Source organism: Manis pentadactyla, chromosome 5 (assembly GCF_030020395.1).
Source record: "Manis pentadactyla isolate mManPen7 chromosome 5, mManPen7.hap1, whole genome shotgun sequence".
Classification (NCBI taxonomy): Eukaryota; Metazoa; Chordata; class Mammalia; order Pholidota; family Manidae; genus Manis; species Manis pentadactyla.
Window position 1 is genome coordinate 5,615,708 of NC_080023.1, and position 27,150 is coordinate 5,642,857.

At 47.6% G+C, this 27,150-nt stretch overlaps 1 protein-coding gene across 16 annotated transcripts in view; it reads right to left on the reverse strand.

Annotated features, from left to right (window-relative positions):
- The window catches only part of EVC (EvC ciliary complex subunit 1), a 209,692-nt gene extending 182,842 nt beyond the window's left edge, over window positions 1-26,850 (reverse strand). For 7 of the 16 annotated variants that reach the window (XM_057502096.1, XM_036921153.2, XM_036921151.2 and 4 more), the window contains exons 1-6: window positions 26,563-26,849; window positions 20,486-20,611; window positions 14,268-14,411; window positions 12,400-12,632; window positions 10,952-11,036; window positions 35-133 (exon numbers count right to left, since the gene is read on the reverse strand). In XM_057502096.1, coding sequence (XP_057358079.1) covers window positions 35-133; window positions 10,952-11,036; window positions 12,400-12,632; window positions 14,268-14,411; window positions 20,486-20,611; window positions 26,563-26,736 — 861 coding nt within the window. In that variant the 5' untranslated portion in view covers window positions 26,737-26,849. Of the gene's footprint in view, window positions 1-34; window positions 134-10,951; window positions 11,037-12,399; window positions 12,633-14,267; window positions 14,412-20,485; window positions 20,612-26,562 lie in introns of all 16 variants that reach the window. The other 9 variants (XR_008997682.1, XM_036921147.2, XM_036921148.2 and 6 more) reach the window with 3 other exon arrangements.
- Window positions 26,851-27,150: the final 300 nt, after the last annotated feature.

Below are 27,150 nucleotides of genomic sequence, written 5' to 3' on the forward strand. Positions count from 1 at the left end.
TTAAGTTTCCTTGAAATACAGGTTGGAGACTTACATTTTCTTGTTTTTTAAGAATCTTCTGGTATAATTCATCATCAGACTTCTTTTTAGGAAAAAGTTCCAGAAGGCACATTTTAAAAATCTGAATGAACATCTATTGCCAAAAAAGGAAACAAAACGAAGAGAAAGTTTTAAACAATGATTATCGCCCTCCCTCCCTTCTCTTTATCTCCCTCTCTCTCTACACACAGACATTTTTCTATAGGAGAGGACCTCAGATAATAAATCACGACAATGGCCCATAATGGATTGCATTTTCATGAAGCTTCTAGAAAAATGCCTCATTTCTTCATTTACTCAATATTCATTCGGTGCGACCTCAGTGTTAGCCTGTCATATTCCCTGCTCCATAGGAGTCTAGACAACATGAAAGGCAAAGGGGGGATTGCTTCTTTGTGGAAAGAATTAGAGAGACAGGTGTGTGGACTGGGATGTGACCAGCCTCCTGAATCCATGGATGGAGATGTCCTCTAAACCAGGAAGCGTCTTCCCGTAAGTGCAGATACTCAATGAAGTCTGAGGGTACTGTCTTCACAGTTTGTAGCACATTTGGATATTTCTATTATGAATGTAACTGAAGTGAACATCCATGTACAGGTTTCTGTGTAAACGTATGTCTCTCTGGGGTAAATGCACAAGAGTGCACTTACAGAGTCTTCTGGGAATTGCATGTTTAGCTTTAGGAGATCTTGCCTGTTTTTCAGTGTGGCATTTTACATCCCCACCAGCAATGTATGAGTGACTCGGTGTCTTCATATCCTCAGCAGAATTTGGTATGGTCACTATTTTTCACATTGCTCTGATAGATGTGTAGTAGTATCTTCTTGTGGCTTTGACCTGCACGTCTCTAGTGGCTTAATGATGTTGAACATCTTTAGTTTTTTATTAAGGTATTATTGATATACACTCTTATCAAGGTTTCACATAAAAAACGATGTGCTACTACATATTATCGAGTCCCCCGCCATACCCCATTGCAGTCACTGCCCATCAGTGTAGTAGGATGCCACAGAGTCACTACTTGTCTTCTCTGTGCTACGCTGTCTTCCCCATGACCCCCCATACACCATGGGTGCCAATCACAAAATACTCCTCAATCCCCTTCTCCCTCCCTCCCCACCCACCCTTCCCACCCATCCCCTTTGGTAACCACTAGTCCCTTCTTGGAGTCTGTGAGTCTGCCGCTGTTTTGTTCCTTCAGTTTTGCTTTGTTGTTATACTCCACAAATGAGGAAAATCATTTGGCACTTGTCTTTCTCCACCTGGCTTATTTCACTGAGCATAATATTCTCTACCTCCATCCATGTTGTTGCAAATGGTAGGATTTGTTTCTTTCTTATGGCTGAATAGTATTCCATTGTGTATATGTACCACATCTTCTTTATCCATTCATCTACTGATGGACACTTAAATTGCTTCTATATCTTGGCTATTGTAAATAGTGCTGCAGCAAACATAGTGGTGCATATGCCTTTTTGAATCGGAGAACTTGTATTCTTTGGGTAAATTCCTAGGAGTGGAATTCCCAGGTCAAATGGTATTTCTATTTTTAGTTTTTTGAGGAACCTCCATATTGCTTTCCACAATGGTTGAACTAATTTACATTCCCACCAGCAGTGTAGGAGGGTTCCCCTTTCTCCACATCCTTGCCAACATTTGTTGCTCTTAGTCTTTTCGATGCTGGCCATCCTTACTGGTGTGAGGTGATATCTCACGGTGGTTTTTATTTTGCATTTCCCTGATAATTAGTGATATAGAGCATCTTTTCATGTGCCTGTTGGCCATCTTAATTTCTTCTTTGGAGAATTGTCTGTTCATATCCTCTTTCCATTTTTTAATAGGGTTATTTGCTTTTTGGTTGTTGAGGCATGTGAGTTCTTTATATATTTTGGATGTTAATCCCTTGTCAGATATTTTGTTTACAAATATATTCTCCCATACTGTAGGATGCCTTTTTGTTCTGTTGATGCTGTCCTATGCTGTACAGAAGCTTTTTAGTTTGATGTAGTCCCATATGTTCATTTTTGCTTTTGTTTCCCTTGCTCGAGGAGATGCATTCAGGAAAAAGTTGCTCATGTTTATATTCAGGAGATTTTTGCTATGTTGTCTTCTAAGAGTTTTATGGTTTCATGACTTACATTCAGGTCTTTGATCCATTTCAAGTTTACTTTTGTGTGTGGGATTAGACAATAAACTAGTTTCATTCTCTTGCATGTAGCTGTCCAGTTTTGCCAGCACCAGTTGTTGAAGAGGCTGTCATTTCCCCATTGTATGTTCATGGCTCCTTTATCCTATATTAATTGACTATATATGGTTGGGTTTATATCTGTGCTCTCTAGTCTGTTCCATTGGTCTATGGTTCTGTTCTTGTGCCAGCATGAAATGGTCTTGATTACTGTGGCTTTGTACTAGAGCTTGAAGTCGGGGAGCATAATCCCCCGTGCTTTACTTTTCCTTCTCAGAATTGCTTTGGCTATTCAGGGTCTTTAGTGGTGCCATATGAATTTTAAAACTATTTGCTCTAGTTCGTTGAAGAATGCTGTTGGTATTTTGATAGGTATTGCATTGAATCTGTAGATTACTTTAGGCAGCATGGCCATTTCGACAATATTAATTCTTCCTATCCATGAGCAGGGGATGCATTTCCATATATTGGTATCTTCCTTAATTTCTCTTATGAGTGTCTTGTAGTTTTCAGAGTATAGGTCTTTCACTTCCTTGGTTAGGTTTATTCTTAGGTATTTTATTCTTTTTGATGCAATTGTGAATGGAATTGTTATTCTGATTTCTCTTTCTGCTAGTTCATCATTAGTGTATAGGAATGCAACAGATCTTTGCATATTAATTTTGTATCCTGCAACTTTGCTGAATTCAAATATTAGATCTAGTAGTTTTGGAGTGGTTTCTTTAGGTTTTTTTATGTACAATATCATGTCATCTGCAAACAGTGAGTTTAACTTCTTCTTTACCAATCTGGATGCTTTTTATTTCTTTGTGTTATCTGATTGCCATGGCTAAGGACCTCCAGTACTGTGTTGAATAAAAGTGGGGAGAGTGGGCATCCTTGTCTTTTTCCAGATCTTAAAGGAAAGGCTTTCAGCTTCTCACTGTTAAGTATGATGTTGGCTGTGGGTTTGTCATATATGGCCTTTATTTTGTTAAGGTACTTGCTCTCTATACCCATTTTGTTGGGAGTTTTTATCATGAATGGATGTTGAATTTTGTCAAATGCTTTTTTGGCATCTATGGAGATGATCATGTGGTTTTTGTTCTTCTTTTTCTTGACGTGGTGGATGATGTTGATGTATTTTCTAATGTTGTACCATCCTTGCATCCCTGGAATTAATCCTACTTGATCATGATGGATGATCTTTTTGATGTATTTTTGAATTCAGTTTGCTAATATTTTGTTGAGTATTTTTGCATCTATGTTCATCAGGGATATTGGTCTGTAATTTTCTTTCCTTGTGGTATTTTTGCCTGGTTTTGGTATTAGAGTGATGTTGGCCTCATAGAATGAGTTTGGGAGTATTCCCTCCTCTTTTACTTTTTGGAAAGCTTTTAGGAGGATGGGTATTACGTCCTCACTAAATGTTTGATAAAATTCAGCAGTGAAACCATCTGGTCCAGGGATTTTGTTCTTAGGTAGTTTTTGGATTACTAATTCAATTTCATTGGTGGTAATTGGTCAGTTCAGATTTTCTGTTTCTTTTTTGGGTCAGCCTTGGAAGGTTGTATTTTTCTAGAAAGCTGTCCATTTCTTCTAGATTATCCAGTTTGTTGGCATATACTTTTTCATAGTATTCTCTAATAATTCTTTGTATTTCTGTGGTGTCCATAGTGATTTTTCCTTTCTCATTACTGATTCTGTTTATGTATGTAGACTCTCTTTTTTTCTTGATAAGTCTGGATAAGGGTTTATCTATTTTGTTTATTTTCTCAAAGAACCAGCTTCTGCTTTCCTTGATTCTTTCTATTGTTTATTCTTCTCAATTTTATTTATGCTCTAATCTTTATTATGTCCCTCTTTCTATTGACTTTGGGCCTCTCTTCTTTTTCTAGTTTCAATAATTGTGAGTTTAGACTCTTCATATGGGATTGTTCTTCTTTCCTGAGGTAGGCCTGTATTGCAATATACTTCCCTCTTAGCACAGCCTTTGCTGTGTCCCACAGATTTTGCAGTGTTGAATTATTGTTGTCATTTGTTGCCATATATTGCTTGACCTCTGTTTTTATTTGGTCATTGATCCATTGGTTATGTTATTTAGGAGCATGTTGTGAAGCCTCCATGTGTTTGAGGGCTTTTTCATTTTCTTTGTGTAATTTATTTCTAGTTTCATATCTTTGTGGTCTGAATAGCTGGTTGGTACAATTTCAATTTTTTTGAATTTACTGAGGCTCTTTTTGTGGCCTAGTATATCATCTATTCTTGAAAATGTTCCATGTGCACTTGAGAAGAATGTGTATCCTGTTGCTTTTGGATGGAGTGTTCTTTAGATGTCTATTAGGTCCATCTGTTCTAATATGTTGTTCAGTGCCTCTGTCTCCTTACTTATTTTGTCTGGTTGATCTGTCCTTTGGAGTGAGTGTTGAAGTCTACTAGAATGAATGCATTGCATTCTATTTCCCCTTTTAATTCTGTTAGTATGTGTTTCCCATATGTAGGTGCTCCTGTGTTGGGTGCATAGGTATTTATAATGGTTATATCCTCTTGTTGGATTGACCCCTTTAACATTATGTAATGTCCTTTGTATCTTGTGATTTTCTTTGTTTTGAAGTCTGTTTTGTTTGATATAAGTACTGCAACTCCCGCTTTTTTTTCTCCCTATTAGTTGCATGAAATATCTTTTTCCATCTCTTCACTTTTAGTCTAAGTATGTTTTTGGGTTTGAGGTGAGTCTCTTCTAGGAAGCATATAGTTGGGTCTTGTTCTTTTATCCATTCAGTGACTCTGTGTCTTTTGATTGGTGCATTCAGACCACTTACATTTAGGGTGATTATCGATAGTATGTACTTACTGCCATTGCAGGTTTTCGATCATGGTTACCAAAGGTTCAAGGGTAACTTCCTTACTATCTAAGAGTCTAACTTAACTCACTTAGTATGCTGTTACAAACACAATCTAAAGGTTCTTTTTTTTCCTCCTCCTCCATTCTTTATACATTAGGTATCATATTCTGTACTCTTTGTCTATCCCTTGACTGACTTTGGGGGTAGTTGATTTAATTTTGCATTTGCTTAGTAATTGATTGTTCTACTTTCTTTACTGTGATTTTATTACCTCTGGTGACAGCTATTTAGCCTTAGGAACACTTCCATCTGTAGCAGTCCTTCTAAAATACACTGTAGAGATGGTTTGTGGGAAGTAAATTCTCTCAGCTTTTGCTTATCTGGAAATTGTTTAATCCCTCCTTCAAATTTAAATGATAATCTTGCTGGATAAAGTAATCTTGGTTCCAGGCCCTTCTGCTTCATGGCATTAAATACATCATGCCACTCCCTTCTGGCCTGTAAAGTTTTTGCTGAGAAGTTTGATGATTGCCTGATGGGTTTTCCTTTGTAGGTGATATTGTTTCTCTCTCTGGCTGCTTTTAATAGTCTGTCCTTATCCTTGATCTTTGCCATTTTAATTATTATATGTCTTGCCATTGTCTTCCTTGGGTCCCTTGTGTTGGGAGGTCTGTGCACCTCCATTGCCTAAGAGACTATGTCCTTCCCCAGATTGGGGAAGTTTTCAGCAATTACCTCCTCAAAGACACTTTCTATCCCTTTCTCTCTTCTTCTGGTACCCCTATAATATGAATATTGTTCCATTTGGATTGGTCACACGGTTCTCTTAATATTCTTTCATTCCTAGAGATCCTTTTTCCTCTCTGTGCCTCAGCTTCTTTGTAGTCCTCTTTTCTAATTTCTATTTCATTATCGTCTCCTCCATAGTATCTAATCTGCTTTTAAATCCCTCCATTTTATTCTGTAATGATTGGATCTCCATCCTGAATTTGTTCCTGAGTTCTTGAATATGTTCTGTTCCTCCATGAGCATGTTTATGATTTTTATTTTGAAATCCCTTTCAGGAAGATTGATGAATTCAGTTTCACTTGATCCTTTTTCTGGTGTTTGTGGGATTTTGGTTTGAATCAGGTTCCTTTGACATTTCATATTTGTATGTGGCACTCTTTAGTGCCTAGAAGCTCTACTCTCTGGAGCTGCTCAGCACCTGGAGTGAAGTCTGGGGTCGCAGGGGAGTGGCGCTTGTGCCTCAGGGGAGGAAAGAGCTGTTTCCTGCTTTCCGGCTGCTCTGCCTGTCTCCACTGCCTGAACCAGTGGGCTGAACACACAGGTGTAAGCCTCTGTGCTTTGCATTTTTAGCTGCCATAGGTGGGGCTTCCCTCTGGCTGGCCTGACAGCAGGGTAGGAGTTGCCAGTTTGTGAGCCAGGTGCAGGCTGGCCAGGAGGAAGGTGCAGCAGGCTGTGTATCATAGTGGGGTCCTTGGAGCTGTGTATCCAGCCAGGGGCCTGGAGCACCTGAAGCTCCTGAAAGTTCCCAACCTGCTGGGCAGAGTGCGCTCGGACAATTTTGTCCACCTGTCCTTCTTTCTGAGCAGCAAGCTCTGTGCAATCCTTGCCCCTTTAGCAGCCCTCTCACTGTTAGGAAGTCTCTCAGACTGCCTGCCTTTCTTTTGTCCCAGAGTAGTCAGATATGGATCCCTGTTTTAAACAAGCAGCTGAAATCTCAGTCTCTTCAGGTATTCTGCCTGTCTTAGCTTTCCACCCCACTGATCACCAGATCACTATGCAACGTAGGTTTGTACTCCCAGAGCAGATCTCCAGGGCTGGGTGTTCAGCAGTCCTAGGCTTCCACTCCCTCCCTGCTCTGTTTCTCTTCTTTCCACCAGCTCACTGGGGTGGGGAAAGGGCTTGGGTCCTGCCGGATCATGGCTTTGGTACATTACCCTGTTCTGTGAGGTCTGCTGTGTTCTCCAGGTGTGTGCAGTCTGGTGCAGGCTTCTTTCCTGTTGCTCTTTCAGGATTAGTTGTATTAATCATATTTTCATATTATATGTGGTTTGGGGAGGAGTCCTCTGTCTTATCTCTCATGCTACCATCTTTAATCCTCTCCAATGTTGAACATCTTTTTATGTGATTTGTGTGTGTGTACTGCTTGCCAACTGTATACCCTTTTTGGTGAAATATCTCCTCATGTCTTTTCCCAATTTTCTAATTGATTACTTATTTCTTCTATGGTTTGAGACTTCCTCATATATTCTAGGTGTAAGTCCTCTGTTGCTACGTGGTTTGCAAGTATTTTCTCTCATTCTTTTCATCTTCATAACAGGATGTTTTGCAGAGCAGGAGCTTTTCAATTTTGATGAGGTTCAATCAATTAGTTTTCTGTCTTATGCGTCACACTTTTGGTGTTAAGTCTAAGAACTCTTTACCTAGGTCTAGATCCTGAAGATCTCTTCCCATTTTTTCTTTTCTAAAAGACTTATAGTTTTATATTCTACATTGAAGTGCATGATGCATTTAGAGTTAACTTTGGTATGCGATGTGAGGTCTAGTATCAGGTTCATTTTTGTTGACTTCTGGATATCCGGTTGCTCCAGTACCATTCATTGAAAAGCTCATCTCTCCTCTACTGAATTGCTTTTACACTTTTGTCAAAGGTCAGTTACATACATCTGTTTTAAGGCACAGGGGTTAGGAAATGTTTTTCTGTAAAGGGCCACATACTAAATATCTTGAGTTTGTAGGCTGTGCTGTCCCTCTCACAGCTATTGAACCCTGCTGTTACAGCCAGAAGCCAGCCATAGGTAACATGTCAAAGGCAAGTGTGGGTGGAGCAACCCAAGAGCCATAGTTTGCAACCCTCTTCTAAAGGTTTGTTAAACATTCCTCTGTGCCAGGCTAATATATATATTATCTCATTTGATCTGCATGGGATGCAGGAGGTTGGTATGATCTTCCCCATGTTACCGATAAAGAGCTCTCAGCTGAGAAACGTGGACAAATGGCCTCCTCTTGCAAGGAACAGCCATGAGGGACAGAACCCAGACCTCTTTACATCAACCTTCACTGTATTTGCAAAAGCTAATAGGCTAGGCGCCCAGAAGATACATGTAATCCCAGCCTCTTACCCACTGTAATCCGAGGCTGTGACTGGTACCATTCTTTTCCCAAAATGTTAGTCTCAAATCCATTTTCTTTTTGACCCCAGACTGAATCAGTCATGTCTGCAGTTCTTGTCCCATTCTTTTCCATTTTAAAAACTTTCGCTTTGGGAATAATAATTATAGACTCAGAAGAAGGTGCAAAAACAGTACAGGGCCCCATGTGCCCTTCCCCCAGGGGTGGCATCTTACATCCCCATAGCACAGTATCAAAGCCAGAAACTGGCAGTAGCTAATTACAATACAGGTGATTGTAGACCCTACTCATTTTCACCCATTTTTACATGCGCTCATTTGTGTGTGTGTGTGATTCTATGTGGTTTTAACCCATGTGCAGATTTATGTAATCACTGCCAGAGTCAAGACAGAGAACATTCCAGCACCAAGAGAAACCCCTAGTTCTGGGGCTCCTGCTCATTACCTCATGACCCCCACACATGTCCCTCATCTGTTCTCAGCTCTGCCATTCTGCTTTCAAAGGTTTCAACTGCAGCTGCTCTCCACCTGCAGGACAAGCCCAGGGCCAGTTTCTTTCCCTCCAGGGCCACCGGGAGCTCTGAGCTCCTGGGCTGCATGACAGTCCCATCTGGTCTGCGTCACTTCTGACCTGTGACGATGGATCTCTACCACAGAAAGGAAACTCGTGGAACGTGGCTCCCTCCTGCTCACTGGGGCTCTACAGATCCTGCGTGTGATTAAGTTGTGCCCCCCAGTGAATGAAAGGCCCGGCAGGAAACAGCTCTCCCAGGGTGGTGTCACTGCCAGCCAGCACGTCTTGATGGAGCACCTACTATGTGTAAGGGTCCTGTACACTGTGTGGGGCTCTTGGGACACGTGGACTGTGCACCCAGACAGACCTCTTTCAGGTTTTCACTCTGCCACTCTCCAGCTGTGTGATCTTGGGCAACAGATGCCACCTCTCGGAGCCTCAGGCTCCACAAGAGTGAAACTGTGAGGCTTCCCTGAGATCAGACATTAAAATTGCTTAGCCTCACAGAGCAAAAGTGCTTAATGAGGTGCTGTGACAACGCTGGGCCCAGAGCTTCGCCCACAGAGACCTTTCAAAGTGGGACAATGTGACTTCCCAGTAATTCCATGGGGTAAGAGCTAGAAGGATATTATCTTGACACTTCCCTAAAATGGCCCCGAGAGGGGAGGGAAGTGCCCAGCCATGGTCACACAGCTCTCATATGTCAGGGTGGCCTAGGACCCAAGTCTCTGACTTGGAATCCGGTGCTCCTGGGACCCCAGGTTCCAGCTGACATGTCTCCCTCCAGGGATGCCTGGCCATCTCCGCACATTCGCCCACGTGCCCTCTTGCACACCCATGGTCCTCCATCTCCTGCTTTGTCATACTGTCTGCCATTGTGCATTTGTGCTGTTTTCCACCATCTCCTCCCTGACCAGGCAGGCGCTGTCCCTGGTCTTGTGCACGGCAGGAGGGGAGGCTGCCCACAGGTGACTGGGCAGATGAGTGACGGCGGTGCTCTCTCCGGGACAGCAGGCTGCTCCAGAGGCAAGGCTGTGCAGAACCACATCACTCGCCAGCTGGATGGGGCCCTGAGTACAGAAATAATCCACCTCCCAGGAGCACAGAGCCTTTGAGAACATTGCCAGGGCCACCTGCCCCCATGTGGGCCTGAATGAAAGCTGGGCGTAGCTCCAGGTACAGGAGCCTCATGTCCATGGGCCTCTGCAGGAGTGGGGTGGGTGGGGCTGCCAGGACAGGCTCCTTTTATGGAATCCTGGCATGCTTTACAGTTTCAAATGCTGGCCCCCCGTCATGAGGCCTGTTCGGCCCACGCAGCCCACACTTCTCTTTGCTGCATCCCCACTTTGGTATTCTTTTTTTTCTCCAGATTATAACAAAGCACCCGTGGGAAAATCTGTCGGTGTCTGTTTCCACCTCCCTGTCACCCTCTCCACCTACCCGCCTCCCTCCCTCCTTCCAATATGCCTTCTCTCTTCCCCCTTCTCTCTGGAAGTCTCACCCCTCTTTCAGTAATCCAGAGAATACGCCTGAGGGAGAAATGATTCCTCTTTTTAACACCTGTGGCCTTGACACCTGGCTAACCCACCGGGTTCTGCAGCCTCAGTGGGACCCAGTTCTCTCACGTCCCGCAGCCTGGCTTCACTGGGTGCGTGTGGCAGGGACTAGCCTAACTCTCCCAATGCCCACTGCTCTCATTCCGCCTTCAGTCACTCAGAGAACGCCTGCCCACAGGGGGCACTGGACTTCCCACGTGGGCTCCAGCTGAGAGCTTCACGACGTGGGCGAGGCCTCCTGTCAGTTGTACACAGTGATGACACCCTCCTCTCCAGGATGTGCTGAGGCTTAAAGGGACCCACCTGCAAACACCCCCAGGGCCTGGCACAGAGCGGGTGCTCTGTAAAGTCAGTGCTCATGAGTATTATCGTCACTATCGCCACTCCTTTAAAAATACGGCTCTCTTTTCAATACCTTTGATCTGTCTCCATCAGGAGGTGCACCTGACAGCAGCTGCTCAACGTTCTGCTCGGTCCCCACGGCTCTGGGTGAAGTAAAGCCTGTGCCCCATTAGCGGGCACAAACTGCTCCTCCGCTCTATGGCACATGCCCAGCGCTGCTCTCCCTGCCCTTCATGGTGGCTCTCGGGTCACCCATGCCCGCTTCTTGAGGGTGTCCGGAACTCGCTGCACTCAGCAAGCCTAGTCTCCCTGTTCCTGACCGGTGACACGGAGAGGGTCACCTCACCACCTACCATGTGCTTCTCCTGCCTCAGTGCCGTGTCCAGATGCAGAAGGTCCTTTAAGTGAAGGTTATAGATACACAAGTCAAGGTCCACACTGAAAAGTCAAAAGAGAAACAGACAAGACCGTTAGCGAATTTGACATGGGGAGTGAGGTTACTACGCAGTTCTAGCACATCCCTGCTCCAGACAAGCCACGGTGCACCCTGACTCCAGATTTTAAAGTGTGCGGTCTGCGGAGATTCCTAACAGCCACCCGAGGAATCAGAGGAGTTATCTGAAACCCACTGGAATAGCTGCCTGAGACATCAGGACAAAACAGGAAGAGACAGAAGATGAGAGAAATGGAAAATCACACCTCCTTGACCCCAGCCCCTCCAGGGCTTTTTCATATCTATGTCACATGTCAATGTCATCTTTCTTAAGTGCCACATGGATATATTCTCATGCCCATTTCACAGAGGAGGAAGTCAGGGTCAGAGTCATTAATAGCCGACACACAGCCACGGGGTGCAGAGAAGTGGCAGGGCGTAAAGGCCTTTGACCTTTTGTCCTTCAAAAGCAAGTGTACTTTAGATGACTACACTCCCATCCAAACTGTTACAAGTCAGCTAGGTCCAAAAGCTCATAAACAGCCTTTTTCAGCCATGTGCGCCGCCCCAAGGAGGCTCCCTGTTCCCTGGGCCACCTCAGGGTCACCACCAAGGTCAGGGTTCGGGGCCCACTCTGTCCGCAGCCTGAGCAGAGACCGTGCCTGTTCCGTCTCTCCCAGGGTCCATGGGAGTCCCCAGACTGTAGGGGAGGGAGAGGCCCGCACAGGTGCACAGGCCAGCTGACTGAGCATCTTGAACCCCCGCCATGTGCCCAGGGCCGCTCGGGGCCGGGTGGTTTGGTGACTCCGACCGTGGGCTTTGAAAATAGGCACTGGGGTCAAACCTGAATCCATCTCTCGCCTGCTGTTGCCTCAAGCAAGTCACTCAGCCTCTGTCTCACTTTCTTCGTAAAATGAGGGCAATAACAGCACTTATTTCAAAGGATGGGTAAGCGGAATTAATTCAAGGATTGGTTAATATTTGCTCATCACTGGACCTGTCCCAGGCTCCCAGTGGGCAACAGCGACACCACAGTGCACACCACAGACCTGGTCCTCCTGCTCGTGAAGGCACCACCCACCCGGTGCTCAGCTCTCGACCCAGGGCACAGCAGGCACCTCACCAGGGTAGCTGCTGCTCGGCAATGCGCGGGGCTGTCAGTGATTAAACGAGGCCCCCCGACGTATCTCCCAGGGCCCAGGCCTGACCCCACCACCCCGTGCTGGCCAACCCCACAAGGTGAGCTCCAGCTCTGACACTGGGTTGCTGTGTGTCAGTGGCTAAGCTGCTTAACTTCTCTGGGCCTCTATTTCTGCTGACAGTGACCTGGCCCGTGGATCTGCGTCCTCCGTCCTGCCCCCTCCTTACCCCTCATGGATCAGCACCTCGGGAAAGCTGCTGGCCCCGAGGAAGGAGCGGCCGAGGAACCTGTCGTCGCTGGTGGCCGAGCGGACGCTGGACGCCGAGCTGCCGTCATCCTTCTCGGCCTGACTCAGGCTCCCCAGGCTGCTGGAGGGGGACGCCTCCCCTGGCTGGTTCGGCAAGGCAGCCTGCTTTATGTTTTCGTGCAGAGATGGGTTGGAGGAGCCGTCGGCCAGAGGCTGGGGGGCAGAAGGGAAGCACACTTTCAGTCCAGACACTCTCCCACCCCGTTTCATGACTCCGCCCGGGATGCGTGATGCGGCGCGGCTGCAGGAAGGCCAGGCCGGGCAGGTGGGCAGGAGCGTGGCCGGACGTGGTAGAGCTTCTGCCCCAGGGTCACGGCCACACCCACACTCCAGGGGCCTGTATCACAGCCCTTGTCCCTCGAGACCAGACCCTCTGCACCGAGCTCCTCCCCCTCAGCTATTAGCCTGGCTCTGCTCCCCGATGGCCCACCCGCACCCCACGCGCAGCTGACCGCTCTGACCTCCTCCACAGAAGGTGGCCGGCCACCCACGTCTCTCTGCTCTCTCCACCCTGGCTCTCCTCTGCCCACTGGCCCCCAACCACCTGCTCTTCTCCACCTACTCTGATGTGGGTGTAACCCTTGTGCCCCAGGCCTTTTGAGGTGACTCCCCTCTGGACATGACCCTGGATAATCCCCGGTCCCTACCACAGAGCCAGCCCAGCAACAGGTGCTGACGATAAATAAATGCCCTGGGCTGGGAGTTCTGCCCCTTAAACCACCCACCTCACAGCCAAGAGAGAAGTGGTTCTCAGTGAGTGTTCTGGGGAACAGTTTCATGAACTGTAACCAGTTACTGCTCACCAAAAGGGTACTGCAGAAAAATTAATTTGGGCAAGTCCATGTTAAACACAGTGGAATCATTTATTTGGTGCAGGAATTCTCAGAGCCTTTGATATGATCTGGCTGTCTTCAAAAGCATATGATAATTTAGAAACCTGAGCATGTACTGACATCTAGATGTCACACAGTATTCCAAGCCCTTATGTCTATTCCATTTGACCCTTAAAACAACTGGATGAGGCAGGAGGTCCATTACCCCCATTTCATGGATGAGGAAATGGTCCCAAGAAGTCAGGAAATAGCCAAGAGCAAATGGCTGAGTTGGAAGTTACAGCTGAATCTATGTGGCTCCAGACCCTGGAGGGCAGGCAGCATTTTCCTCAACTTTCCTGCTCAGGAAACATTTTGTTTCAGAGCATCTCATAGGCCAATGCTCTTGAAGGACCATGGAGAACATACTTTTGGCAAAACTCCTTGCCCCAGGTGCGTACACCTGCTTTTGGGTGTAAGACCCATAGCCAGGCGGGGAGAGGGATGACTCTGGTCCTATCACTTGCTGCACTTGCCTCCTTGGGCCTCAGTTTCCTTATGCGTAAAGTGGAGGTGACAATATTATTGACCTCAGAGGAATGTATGAGGTTGAAATGCCTAGTGCATGGCACAGGTTTAGCACGGTGCCAATCCCACATAGCTGTTCAGTATCAGCTGCTGGCGTCTGTCCTGGGGTGTGTGAACGAGGATGAATGTTAGTAACTGTGTCAGTATCAGCATTTGTATTCGTGTTAAAAAAGCAGGGTGGCTGCTGCCCTACTGGGCTGTCTCCTGGTGTCCCTGGGGATACCTTGCTAGACATGGGCATGCCCTGTCTCTGACAATGCTGTCATAAAATGGATAACCCTCAAGTTTTGCTCCATTACAAAGCCTCAAAATTATCCCTGTTAAAATGACTTTCCATAAACCCCTCAAATTGGACCCCAAATCACACATTTAACCCCCCTATTCCTACCCCAGTCTCCAGGACATTACTGAATAATCGTGTTTCTAGGATGGAGCTCATGACTCTCACCCGGAACTTCTGATTGATGGGATACACGACTTTTGCCTTCAGTGCAAATGCTGTGATATTGCTGTTGAAAGACGGCTCACGTTCCTGGGAAGGAAGGAAAACAAATGGCATGGGGCTTTCTGTAAAATGAAGGATACACCACCAAGAGTTTCCAAAATGCCACATCCCATTTGTAACAGAGGACTCAGGAAGGGACCAAAATGGGCCCATTTCGATCCAAGTAAGTGCTCATTTGCTAAAAGGATGGTTGGATGGATGGACAGGTAGACGGAAGGGTGGGTGGACAGATGGATGGATGGACGGATGGATGATGGAGAGAGAGACAGATGGGAGGATGGATGGATGGCGGATGGATGGAGAGATAGGTGGATAGACAGGTGGATGGATGGACAGATGGATGGGTGGTGGGTGGGTGGATGGATGGATGGGTGGTGGGTGGGTGTATGTGTGGATGGGTGGATGGATGGATGGATGGATGGATGGATGGATGGATGGGTGGGTGGAAGGGTGGATGGACAGATGGATGGGTGGAAGGATCTATGAATGGGTGGGTGGATAGCTGTTAAATAGCATATTCTTCATTTAATCCCAAGTCTTCAGCTTTGGAAGAAATAAGTATTTAGATAACGTGACAATAATTAACACAAGTTCTCCTAAAAATTGTGAACCACCTTTACTGGAAAAAGGAAAAAGAATAATTTTTGCATTGCCAGGGCTGTAAATACTTGCACGCAGCAATATTCACCAAGGCTTTGGATTAGACCCTTAAATGAAAAGATGAAGTCAGGCAAGTCTTCACTTTCCTGAGCCTCAGACTTCGTTGACAGTTAACTGGCAGTGTGTCCGCCCCCAGGACCCTGTGGATAAGGCCCCCAGCAGAGCGGCTGGGACAGAAGAGAAGCGGGGCAAAGGCAGCTCTCAGTGGCCATGGTGGGGAGCTGCTTTCAAGCCCTGTTCAGGGACTGTCTCTCCTGGGGAGCCTTCCTGGACCGTCGCTGGGCGCACTTATTCACAGCCTGCTTTACATTCCTACATCCTGTCTGTGCCTTCCTTCTGTGAGGGTCACCCCGTGCACCTTGCAAAGTTCCTGCTGAATACATGCTTTGGAAACAATCAGCAAGTGGAAAAAGGCGAGCAGGCAGACAAGTCAGGAGCTGGCACTCCAGACCGTGAGAAATCCCTGCTCAACAGTTACGAACAGGCGGATGGGTGAAAACCACGTCCACATCTGTTTCAATGCTTTCCAACTAACTCTTGGACAAAGACCTCCATAACAGATAATTGATTCCCAATTGCTGAGTGACCTATCATGGGGAATGCAGAAGGACTTATCGCTTCCTCAGGAGGTGGAGCATTGAAGCAGCACCTGACCCAGCCAGCAACCTGGCCCAAAGGTGCGTCCAGAGAGGGTTTCACCGTGGAGTCTGTCGAGCAGGGCAGGGACAGAAGTGCCGTGGGGAGGGCCCTGGTCCTCGTCATCTGTATCTATACCTTAGGACTCAAAATGGACTGAGATGATGGGGGTGGGGATGACCACCACCATGCGGCACCTCCTTTAGCTTCCAAGGGCCCTGCCATGGAGGCTACTGCCTCTGTTTCCACATGGGGAAGATGAGACACAGAGACGTTAAGCTGTGTGCCCAAGCCACACAGCTAATAAATGCCACAACTAGGACTTGAACTCAGATTTCCTGGCTCAGAGTCCTCCTTTTGGGTGGAAACCATTCTGTCTCCTTCAACATGATACAAGTAAGAGCCACGGAATTAAAAGGGGCGTGGAGTTCGGTAGAAAGGGCCCTGGACAAGGCCTCACCATGGCTCAGGCACATGAGATGGACCCTCAGCTGCTCTGTCACACCCACACTCCCACCTGCCACTCTAATCAACCACAGATCCCCCAGCTTAACCTTCAAATAGCTCTCAAATCCAGAGCCCTGGCCAAAGCCACTGCCATAGTTACTCTAAGGGCTACAAAATCCTCCTAACCTGCTCCAAATCCATGTTCTGAGGGCCTACTATGTGCTAGGCACCTTATGCACATTTTCTCATTTAATTATGATACAACAGTCAGCTTGGGGAGGTCAGTACTATTATGACCATCCTGACTTTATGCAGAGGCAAAGCAAGGCTCAGAGGTCAACATCTTCCCATCCACTCTGCACATGACAATCCTATGATCTTTTAAACATGCACTTCCCATCATTGCCCAGCTTAAAACCCCTCCTGCCTCTCTTTGACCCCAAGGCAGAGCATGGCCAGCCCCCAGGGCCTAGCCTCCAACCCCCAGCCCCCAGGCCCCAGGGCCTAGCCTCCCACCCTCAGCCCCCAGCCCCCAGTCCAACTCTCTGCTTGAAGCTATCTTGGTACAATAGTGAAGAATGGCAGTAAGATTTAAAGGGCTGATTTCACAACTGGTTACATAATTTGTGGGGCCCAGTGCAAAATGAAAATGGGGAGGTCCTTATTGAAAACAATTACACATCGCAGGACAACAAACTCCAGAAACTAGGGGTGGAGCCTGGTTGAGCATGGGTCCTGTGTGATGGCACAGGCTGCATGCTGAGGAGACCAGCCCTGGCTGATTTTGAAGCAGAGACACACTTGCTCAGGGAAAGATGCAAAAACACAAAGGACACTGTGCTTTTTTAAGTACTCTGCTTCTTACAAATGGAGGTGAAAAGAAAGGACAGAGTTTAAGGGGTGAAAAATGAGAGGAGGCGTTTCTGCCTTCTGGAGTTCATCTTCCAAAGAGAAAACACAAAACAAAAATTGCATTTAATGCAAAAAACAGAAGAAGAAAGGGATGTAGATACCAGGACCCACCTGAGCAATTTGGAAGCAGGAGCTGGGCACGGGAGCCTGGATTGTGCATTAAAACACAATGCTAGCTGACGGCATTACCTAGCTGTCTGGGAACCCGGCAGTGCCGTGGCTTTCCAACCCACCTGCCTGCAGACTGCAGTCCCCTCCAGGGCAGGGCACATCGCAGTCCTGGTGTTTGTCGGGGGACGAAGAAGCACTTGGCCAATGGAATCAAGTAGGCAGCAGGCTTCTGCTACCTGAACAGGATGTGCTGTGTTTAATTTTGAAAGCTTTTCTTAGTAAGTTCAGATGTCCTTTGAATTCCGATCATCTCCCCAACCGTAGCAATACAATTATTCAGAAAATTGGTTGTAGCCCACATTTACAATGTAAAACTTCTTCAGCTGAAGCAATGCAATTATTCAGAAAATTAGTGAAAGCATAATTGTAGGAAAAGAAAAGCCATTTCCCTCACCGACACAAAGGTGTTCTACCAGTGGGTGCACAAACGCATCCATTAAAACGCTATCCCCTCTCCGTCCTCCAAAGCAAAGCAAAAGGAAAGGATGGAGAGAGGCCAGGGCTGGGCAGTGGCACGTTTCAGAGTCTTCTGGAATTTTGTTTGTGTTTGGCCAACATGAGCTATTCAGTCAAAACTGAACTCTTGCAAGGAGTGGCGTGAACCACAAACGCTTTGATTTCTATGCATTCAAAGACATCGGGGTGAGAGCTCAACTCCCCCTGACAAAATCAGTCTTGTCCACAGTCCTGGACAAGCTCAGCCTGCAGAAGGCAGGGAGGGGCTTTTTGACAAGCCAGTCCCTGGGACAGGCAGATCTTTAACTTCACTCATGGCAATCATTAGCTTGAAAAAGGGAATCAACTAGGCATGGGTAAATAGTTAACAGGTAAAACATTACTAGATAGAAAAAATGAGTGGGCCATTTGGGGAGGTAGGAAGACTTAGCTCTCCTGCAAACAGTGATCGAGCACTTCTTCCGGGACTGGAATGTTCGGAGTTGACTCATGGGTGACCCTGGGGGGCCATCATCATTCCTGTTATTGCAAAGCTGGGGAAACTAAGGCTCAGAGAGGTTATGTTTCTTGCTCAACATTACACAGCAAAAGGTGGCAGAGCTGGGACAGGGTCCAAGATTCTGGATACCAAAGCCAGTGTTGTTTTTATCACCACCAAGGCTGTCCACTGTGGGAGCAGATTTTTTGTCTTTCTAAATAGTTGTATTGAGATATAACTCACACACCATGCAACTGAACCATGCAAAGTGTACAATTTAATAATTATCAGTGTATTCCCAGATATGTGCGGCCATTACCACAGTGAATTTTAGAACATTTTTACCATCTCAAAAAGAAACCCAGTGCCCTTTATCCCTCCCATTCCCTGTCCCCACCCTAAGTAAACACCAGTCTACTTTTTGTCTATAAATGTACCTGTTTCAGACATTTCATTTGAGGGGAATCCTACAATATGTGGCCTTTGGGCTTCTTTCCAGTTAGCTGTGATGTCAGGACTCCATTCCTTTTTAATGCTGACCCGTACTACGCTGCATGGCCAGACCACGCTTTGTTTAGTCATCCACCCCTGACACACATTTGGGTCCCCTCATTTTGCCTCGCATATGTAGGGCTGTTATGAGTATCTGTGTACACATTTTTGCAGGGATATACGTTTTCATTTCTGTGATCAGGGTCTCCACGATATGCAGTGAGCGGGATACAAGGATAGAGAGAAGTGAAGGAAAGAGAGAATTGGGACAGAGAGACACCACACACACACACATACACACACACACAGGCCCTCAGAGATACACGTGGAGAGAAGCACAGAAAAAGAGAGATGGACATACAGAGGGTGCACCCCTACACATGCACACACAGAGAGCACCTGTAACAGGGAGACGGGGAGCAGGTGCTGGAGATGCACAGCACATATGAGCAAGTGCCGACCTATCCTGGGCAAGCCACTGCCCCTGGGATGGCCGTGACTCTCTCCCCCCAGCTCCTGGGTCAGCCCTGGGGAGGGCAGCTAACCTTCCCATGGGGTCCCACCCAGCATGGGGAAGGGAAGCTCTGTCTCCAGAATCCTTGGGAGACTTAGAAACTGATTTTTCATCTTAACTAGAAACTTCCTCCTACTGATTTCAAAATTCTTGGTAAAATTTGTTATACACTTGAAACACCCACCCCTGCTGAACCTGGCCACGAGGGTGCAGGGCAGCAGGGTGGGCGGGAGGCGGCCCTCCCCAAGTGGAGGCCAAACAGACCCAAACCTCAGCTGTGCGGCTCAGGACAGTGACCTGTGTCCCTAAGCCTCAGCTCCCTCATTTGGAAAACGGGGACATAACTAGGATCTACATCATGGGCTGCTGAGAGAACTGCATGGCATGATTCACTTGCATGTTCACATCACTCAAACTGATATATGTGAACATGTCTGGCACTCAGTGGCCACAAAAAAATGCTTACTTCAGTTCTCCCCGTTCCCCAGGATCTGTCTCGATTTACCTATCTACCTGTCTAAATATCTATATTCACTTTTGGGCAACTGAGGCTGAATGACTGGAGTCTGCTGTACTTTCTGGGGACCAGGAAGTGTCTAGAAATATCACATCTTTGGAAGAAACACCGCCTCCATCCATGGAGCTCAGACAGGAAGCAGCGCCCCATGAGCAGGCTCGGGCTGGACAGAGCGGGGGCCAGGAAGGAAGGAACGGGGAGGACCCATCTGTTAGCACTGTGGTCAGAGGCCCGGAATTCCCACTCCTGGGTATTTACTTAATACTCACTTAAAAAAAATAGAATGAAATGAAAACAAATAAACAAGCAAACTTACACATGAACATTCACAGAAGCCTTATTCAGAAGAGCCACACACCGGAAACAGCCCACATGGTGGCGTATCCCCAAAACAGACCCAGCAATTAAAAGGATGGATTATCGGTCAGGGCAATGACATGGGTAAATCCCAAGCCATGTGCTGAGGGGCTGAACACAGACACAAGAAAGCATGTGATTCCACTTACGTAAGATTCTAGAACAGCAAAATCAACCACGCTGATGCGAATCTCAGCAGAGAGGGGCGCTGGAGGACTTGTGGGGTGATGCAACGCTCCCGATCGGGGTATCGATTACAAGGGCACATACGCTTGTCACTCATCGCACTGTAAACTTAAAATCTGTACATTTTGCTGTATGTAAATTATACTACAAAAAAGAAGCTATTGGTAAATGACAGCTGTCTGAAGCTTGGCTAGGTGACATCTGTGCTGCCAGGTGGGGCCTACAACACCCAGAGTGTGCCCCGGTCAATCAACCCAAACGCCCAGCTTACGTACATCCAGGGCCTCCTCGTCCTTCGATGTCTGTGCTTCTCTCTTCCGCCTCCTGGGTGGGGAACCGGTTTCTGAGGGGGTCTGTACGTTACACTCCAAATTCTTGAGCAGACTTTGAGCATCATCTTTCTAAAATCCAAAGGTGGTGGTGGTTGGTGGAGAGGCAGAAAACACATTGAAGTGGGTCAGCCCGGTGCCTTCTGACTTTGGCCATCAACCCCCACCCCGGCAGTCCTGTCTGTTCATCTCTGTGCTTCTGCCTGGCCCTCCCCCACCCACCTGGGGTCAGCTACACATCCTTCATGACTGTCCAGATGCCGCCTTCCTGAGAAGACCCCCTGAAACCCCATCTCAGTATGTCCTCAGGACTCAGAGGCAACATCTGAACCAAAGCTCCTTCTATCCTCTGGCTTGGTGGTCCCTGACAACCTGTGAGCTCCTTGGGGATAACAGCTTAACATGGGACATGGCACATAAACAGTACATTTCCTATGATTTCCAATGATGGCATTAGATGATTTTTTTAAGGAACTACTACAGGGACACTTAAATTATAAGATGTGAACTACAACTGATCCTCATCATTTGTGGATTCTGTATTTGCAAAGTTGCCTACTTGCTGAAATGTATTTGCAACACCAAGACCAACACTTTTGGTGCCTCTGTGGTCATTCCTGGACCACGTGCAGTAACAGTGAGAAATTTGAGTCGCCCAACTGAGATTGAACAAGGCGACGCTCTGCCCTCTGGTTCCAGGGCTCAAACTGTAAACACATCCTTTTCGTGTTTTATTTAGTGCCATTCTTTTTCATATCTTTGTCCTTTTTGTTGGTGAGCTAGTTGTTTAAAATGACCCCTAGGTGCAGTACTGAAGTCCTGTCCTGTGTTCCTAAGCACGAGAAAGCTGGGATGTGCCTGATGGAGAAAATGCACGTGTCAGATGCACTTCATTCTGGTATGAGTTACAGTGCTGGAGGCTGGGAGTTCACTGGTAATGAATCAATGATGTACATGAAATAAGGTGTCTTTAAACAGAGACCCACATAAAGCAAGGTTAGGTGTTGATCAGCGAATGCAAATGTTGGGACCAGAGTCTTGCGAAAGCCTAACCCCATATTTCCCCAGGAGCAATGGTTCAGTATTTGCTGATTCTGTGTTTGCAGTAATTTTCTAGAACATAATTATCAACTGCATTTAAAATGATCGATTGTATGCCAGAGACACTTACGGAGCCTCTCTTTGCCTGCTGGCTGCTCATGGATATAAACTTTTAACTGAAGAACTAAAGAAATATTACAAGTTTGTCACTGAGTTAGCAACCATTACAGAGCATCAACTAAGAGTCACACCTTATGCTAGTCACTGGGCATTCAGTACTGAAAAAAAAAACATGTCCCTGCCTTTGTGGAGTTTACATTCTAGTGACAGAAGAAAGCCACAAACAAACAAATAAATAAAGACATGGTACATCAGATGCAATAGTGCTATAGAGAAAAATGGCAGAGGCAGGGGAAAAATGGCAAAGCAATGGGAGGGGAAGGCCTCTTAGACAAGGTGGCATTTGAGAAGAAACTTAAGGAAGTGAGAGGGTAAGCCATTCAGATATTTCAAGGACAAGCATTCCAACGAGAAGGCACAGCATGTGCAAAGGCCCTGAGGCAGGAGCATGCTCAGAATATCCAGGGAAGCTCACATGGCTGGAGCAGTCAGGGGTGGTTATGAAGCCAGCCCTTTGGGTGTTGTTTGTTTAGCATCGTAGCTGACCAGTACAAGGGCTCTGTGGGGAAGGACCGAGTCAGATCATGCTACAATAGAGACTCCAGGAGAAAAATCTCACCTACCCGGTGAGGGACCATCAGTTTTTTTGCTCCCCAGTTAAAAATGACCAGGAGGCCAAGGATCAATAGTCACTGGAGGACAGACAAACCCTAAAACAAACAAAAGGATAAAGCAAGCAGGAGATAGATGCTGCATGGGGAAGAGAACTTACAACAAATAAGTATAATATCCTCAGAGAAATACAAGAAGATACTACATTCACAAAATAAGAACAGGATAGTATAAGCACAGAATATTCTGAGGACAAAAAAGAACTGTTGAAAATTAAAAATATTGAAAACTCAATACAAGCATAAAGGTGAGAAAGAAAGGTCTTGCAGAAAGCATCATAAAAAGACAAAGAGATGAAAATAAGAGAGAAGGCAGATAATCAGAGACCCAATTCAACCAAAAAAGGACAGGAGTTCCTGAAAGAAACAACGAAACACATAAAAAGAAAAGAATCATCAAAGATACCAAGAAAATGAGTTTCTAGGTTGAAAGGGCCTTCTGAACACACAGCATAATGGACGGCAATCAGCCAGCTGCCGAGACCCACCCGGTGCATTTCACAAACTGGGAGCACAGAAAAGAGGAGCCAAAGAGAAAAAGTTTCCATGCAAAATGTCAAGGATCAGAATAGAATCCAATTTCTCAACTTCAACAATGGAAGTTCGAAGATAATCAGAAAAAAATGCCTTAAAATTCTGGAAAATTATTTCCATCTTGGAATTCTATAACCTAACTACTCTAACCCAAGTAAGAACAAGATAGAAGAATGTAGGTATTTTCAGACATAGACATTCTCAAAAGAACTTCCACCCAAATGAGGGAATTAGCCAAGAGGGACAGTGCCGGGGATCCCAGAAAGGGCATCCAGCCCAGGAGAGAGGTGAAGGACCTCCGGCACGATGGCCCGGAGAGGTCCCAAAGGCGGCAGTAAAAGCCTAGAGCAGCTGCTGCTTGGACTTCCGGAACAAAGAGATCACTGGGACGGCTTGCAAAACACAGCCGGTTGGGCCCCCTCCGGAGGTTCTCATCAGTGAGTCCCGTGTGGGGCCCAAGAACTGGCCTTACTATCGAGCTCCCAGACGCCTCTGCTGCAGCTGGTTTGGTCCACACTGAGAGCAGCCGTGGTCTAAGGAGCAACCAGCTCAGACTGGAGCGGCAGAGACTGGTTTTCTGGGAGAGACGATTTTTGAGAAGATAAAATTGATTAAATACTTAATGTATTTAAATGTCCAGAAGGGAAATGTACATAAATGGGGGAGACCTTAGTGTTAAGTGATTGATAAGCACATAGAATCTAAGCAAGTGGAAAAAATCTGGATGACTATTATCCATTTTAGGGAAAACAACATATTGTGCCAAACGGGAAAGTAGTCATGATCACAGCAGATCCTTGAGTTACAGTGAAACATGTTTATAGAGTCATAACAGAAAGAATGAATGCTCATTTAACCAAAATTACCGTCTAACCACTCAGAGGGGGTGGGGGCGGTGTTTGGGCAGTGGTGCATATGAGGAAGGAGAGGAGAGGGCTGAATGACCCCCCTCTGCAGCATGGGAGGTCAGTGGCTATTGCCTAGAGCCCCAAATGCAAGAAGCAGCCATGTAGGCAAGTTATTTAGAAATGGGAAGTACATCACCAAAACAGCCAAAAAAAGAATTGGACATGGTGGATTCTGAGAACTGGGAAATAGGTGGGGTGTGGCTGCTTGTAAATGAACACTTTAAATCATGTGCATGCATAACTTGATGCAAATAAAACATAATGATGAAATAAATAAAACTCAAACAAAAATGAGAAAGGAAAGTGGTGCAAGATAAAATTATCAGCTGCCTGACTTGGACCCGAGGAGCACAAAGTGCCCAGGAAACATGAGGGAGCAAGTGCGTGGTCTCGCCTGGTCTCCTGTGAGTCCTGAAGGATGAGCGGGACCAGAGGTAGAGAAAGGCTGCCACAGGCAGAGAGAACAGATGCGCAGAAGCACAGAGGCATCCGGGGATCGAGGAGTTCCAGAAGGCTAGAGAGCAGGATGTGCCGTATGCATGGGCCCCGGTGTGTTGTCGGGATGCCTTGGAGCAGGTCCAGTGGCCCAAGCTAGGAAATTGCACATCATCTTTCGTAGGTAATCAGGAGTCACTGGAGGTTTTTAGCCAGGAGAGTCATACCGTCAGATGTGCATTTTAGAAACAGACTAGAGGGAGGGGACAGAAGAAAGGAGTTACAAAGGAGGTTGCTGCAAGGATCACATTCAAGCCACGAGAAAATCCCCTCAGCCCTACCCTGGAGCTGTGCAAACACAGACAGCTTGGTTAACCCCTGTGAGCCTCAGCCTACTCAGCGATGAAATGGGTCTGAAAGTTTGTGTTCCCCCAATTTGTATGTTGAAATCCCAGCTCCCCACATGATGGTATTTGGAGTTGGGGCCTTTGGGAGGTGAGGAGTGCTCTCAGAAAAGAGATTCCAGAGAGCTCCCTCTCCTCTTCCAGTCTCCAAGGACACAGCAGGAAGTCGGCACTCTGCAACTTAGAAGGGGGGCCTTCGCCAGAGCGTGCACCCACGCTCAAGGTCACCAAGGCTTCAGACACCGAGAAGCAATTTCAGCAGTTCTGAGGCAGGACACCTGACCACTCCCTCAAACAAAATAAAGTTATTTTCCAAGTTAAAAAAAAAAGGATTTCCACCCTCCAGAACTTAGAGAAATAATTTCTGTTGTTTATAAGCCACCCAGTCTACGTACTTTTGTAAAAGCAGCCTGAACAGACAAAGACAGGTACTAACTGCCACCTCACCAGGTAGCAGACCGGTAGGGGTTCGGACAGACCAGGGCTGAAATCCAGCCCTGTTGTTTATCCATCGTGCTGATTCATTGCCCTGTACAAAGAACAATCTTGCAGAGGAAAGTGAGGACAAGGACAGTCACCCCACTCCCAGGCTTGGAGTAAGGATGCAGAACCAAATGAACACACTCAGCAGGGGCCTGGACCAGTGCATTCACACAGGAAGCCAGCGTCTCTCAGTCTCTCCCAGTCACCAGCGGGATGTGACAACCTGACACTTAACCCGCAAGCATCTTGCACTATTTTAGTTTCCGCCTTACTCACCGCTCTACAGCACGGCACTCCCAGAAGTCACCTGCAGTGTGAAGGAGCCCTGCCTACTTCTGCTGGACTTGTCTTTTCTGTGTGTGGGCAGGAATGGAGGGCCGGGGGTAGGGGACAACAAGACCCTGCCACCTAATCTCAGATTCTCCCAGACCTCATCCTTTAAAGAGGTCAAGGCTGCAACGACCAAAGATACTGATCACACCACCACAGAGCAAATGCCGGCTGTATGCCAGACATTGCCACACAACATAATAACAACTGTCATGTGATGCTCTTCTGACAGCCACCCGTGACCACTGCCCCTGCCATAGAATATAGTGACTTTGGGCTTAGACACATGACTGTCATTTTGGCAACTTAGCCTGTCTGTGCCTCAGTTTTCTCATCTGCAAAATGAGGACATGCATAGAACAAACTCACAAAGCTGTTTTGGGGATTCAGTGAGACAATACAGGTAGCGGGTCCAGCTCAGGCTCTGCACTCATCAGCAATCAGTAAGCACTAGCATTATCATCTCCCCATCACAGAACTCGTCAGGCTGTTATAAACAATGTTTACGTGTAATCTGCTTGTCTTCTGAATGTTGTGAGCAGCATTCAGGAAGGGCAGGGTCTATCCTGCACACTGAAGTGGCGTCTAAAACCCCAGACCAGTGGCTGGCAGTATAAGATGTTTATCAAACATGCTGCTGGGGTGAATGAATGAATGAACGAATGAATGAATGAATGAGTGCCAGTGGGGCAGTTGGGACTCATGAGAGGCTAGCTAGATAATCCACACAGCAATGGACACCCCCAGGGGTGGCCAGCCACAGCCCTTCTATCCACCACGCGGAGCAGGGACCTCTGCCAGCTTCGGGTCCAAAGCCCTGGTGCTACAGAGGAGGGGACGGAGGCTCTAGCTGCTGTCTGTGATCACACCGCGGAGTCGGATGGCGCAGGCCTTCCTGGGGGACCCCAGGCCAGGGCCCTTCGCTCACTCTGCCGCCTCCCTCTGAAACCATTGTCTCCAGCCCGCTCCCGGAGTAGAAGGGGAACCCGGTGCGCCCTGGATTACGCTCAAGTGGACGCACAGCCCAGGCCTTGATGCAGGCCGAGGGGGACCGCGCCCCGAGCTCCGACAACCCCGCTGCCGCGCGGCCGACCCACCTGGTGCCGCGGACGCCGGCGGGCGGCGCGGCAGCCCAGCCAGAGGCCGAGGCTCAGGCCGAGCGCGGCGCCCAGCAGCACGGCGGGGACCAGCAGGGCGGGGGCCGGCCGCACCGCGTCCCGGCTCAGCTGCAGACGCGCGTCGCCCCCGCAGGCCGCCGCCTCGCGGGCCATCGCGGGCGCTCAGGCGGCGGGCTGGCCGCATCCCTCCTGCCGCCGCGCGCGGCCCCGGCCCGCTGCCCGGGGCACTGTCCCCGCCAGACCGGCGGTGCGGACTCCGATCCCGGGCGCGCGGCCTGTGCAGCCTCCTTCCTCCCGCTCCTCTCGGCTCCCCAGCGCGACCCTTCGCCGTGGGGAGGAGCCTGGACCGTCCGCCCAAAACTTCCAGCCTCTCCGCCCGGGCCGGCCCTGCGTCTGTACTGAGCATGCCCCGCGAGAGGCGCGCTGGCAGCCAGGGGACATTTCGGAGGAGCAGTGATTTACCCGGGGACTCCCGACGTCCTAGGAGAGAAGGGGGCCCCCAGCCACGGAGGAGGGTGTTGCTGGGTTAAGTTGAGGGCTTCGGATATGCTAAGCATTTAGTCCGAT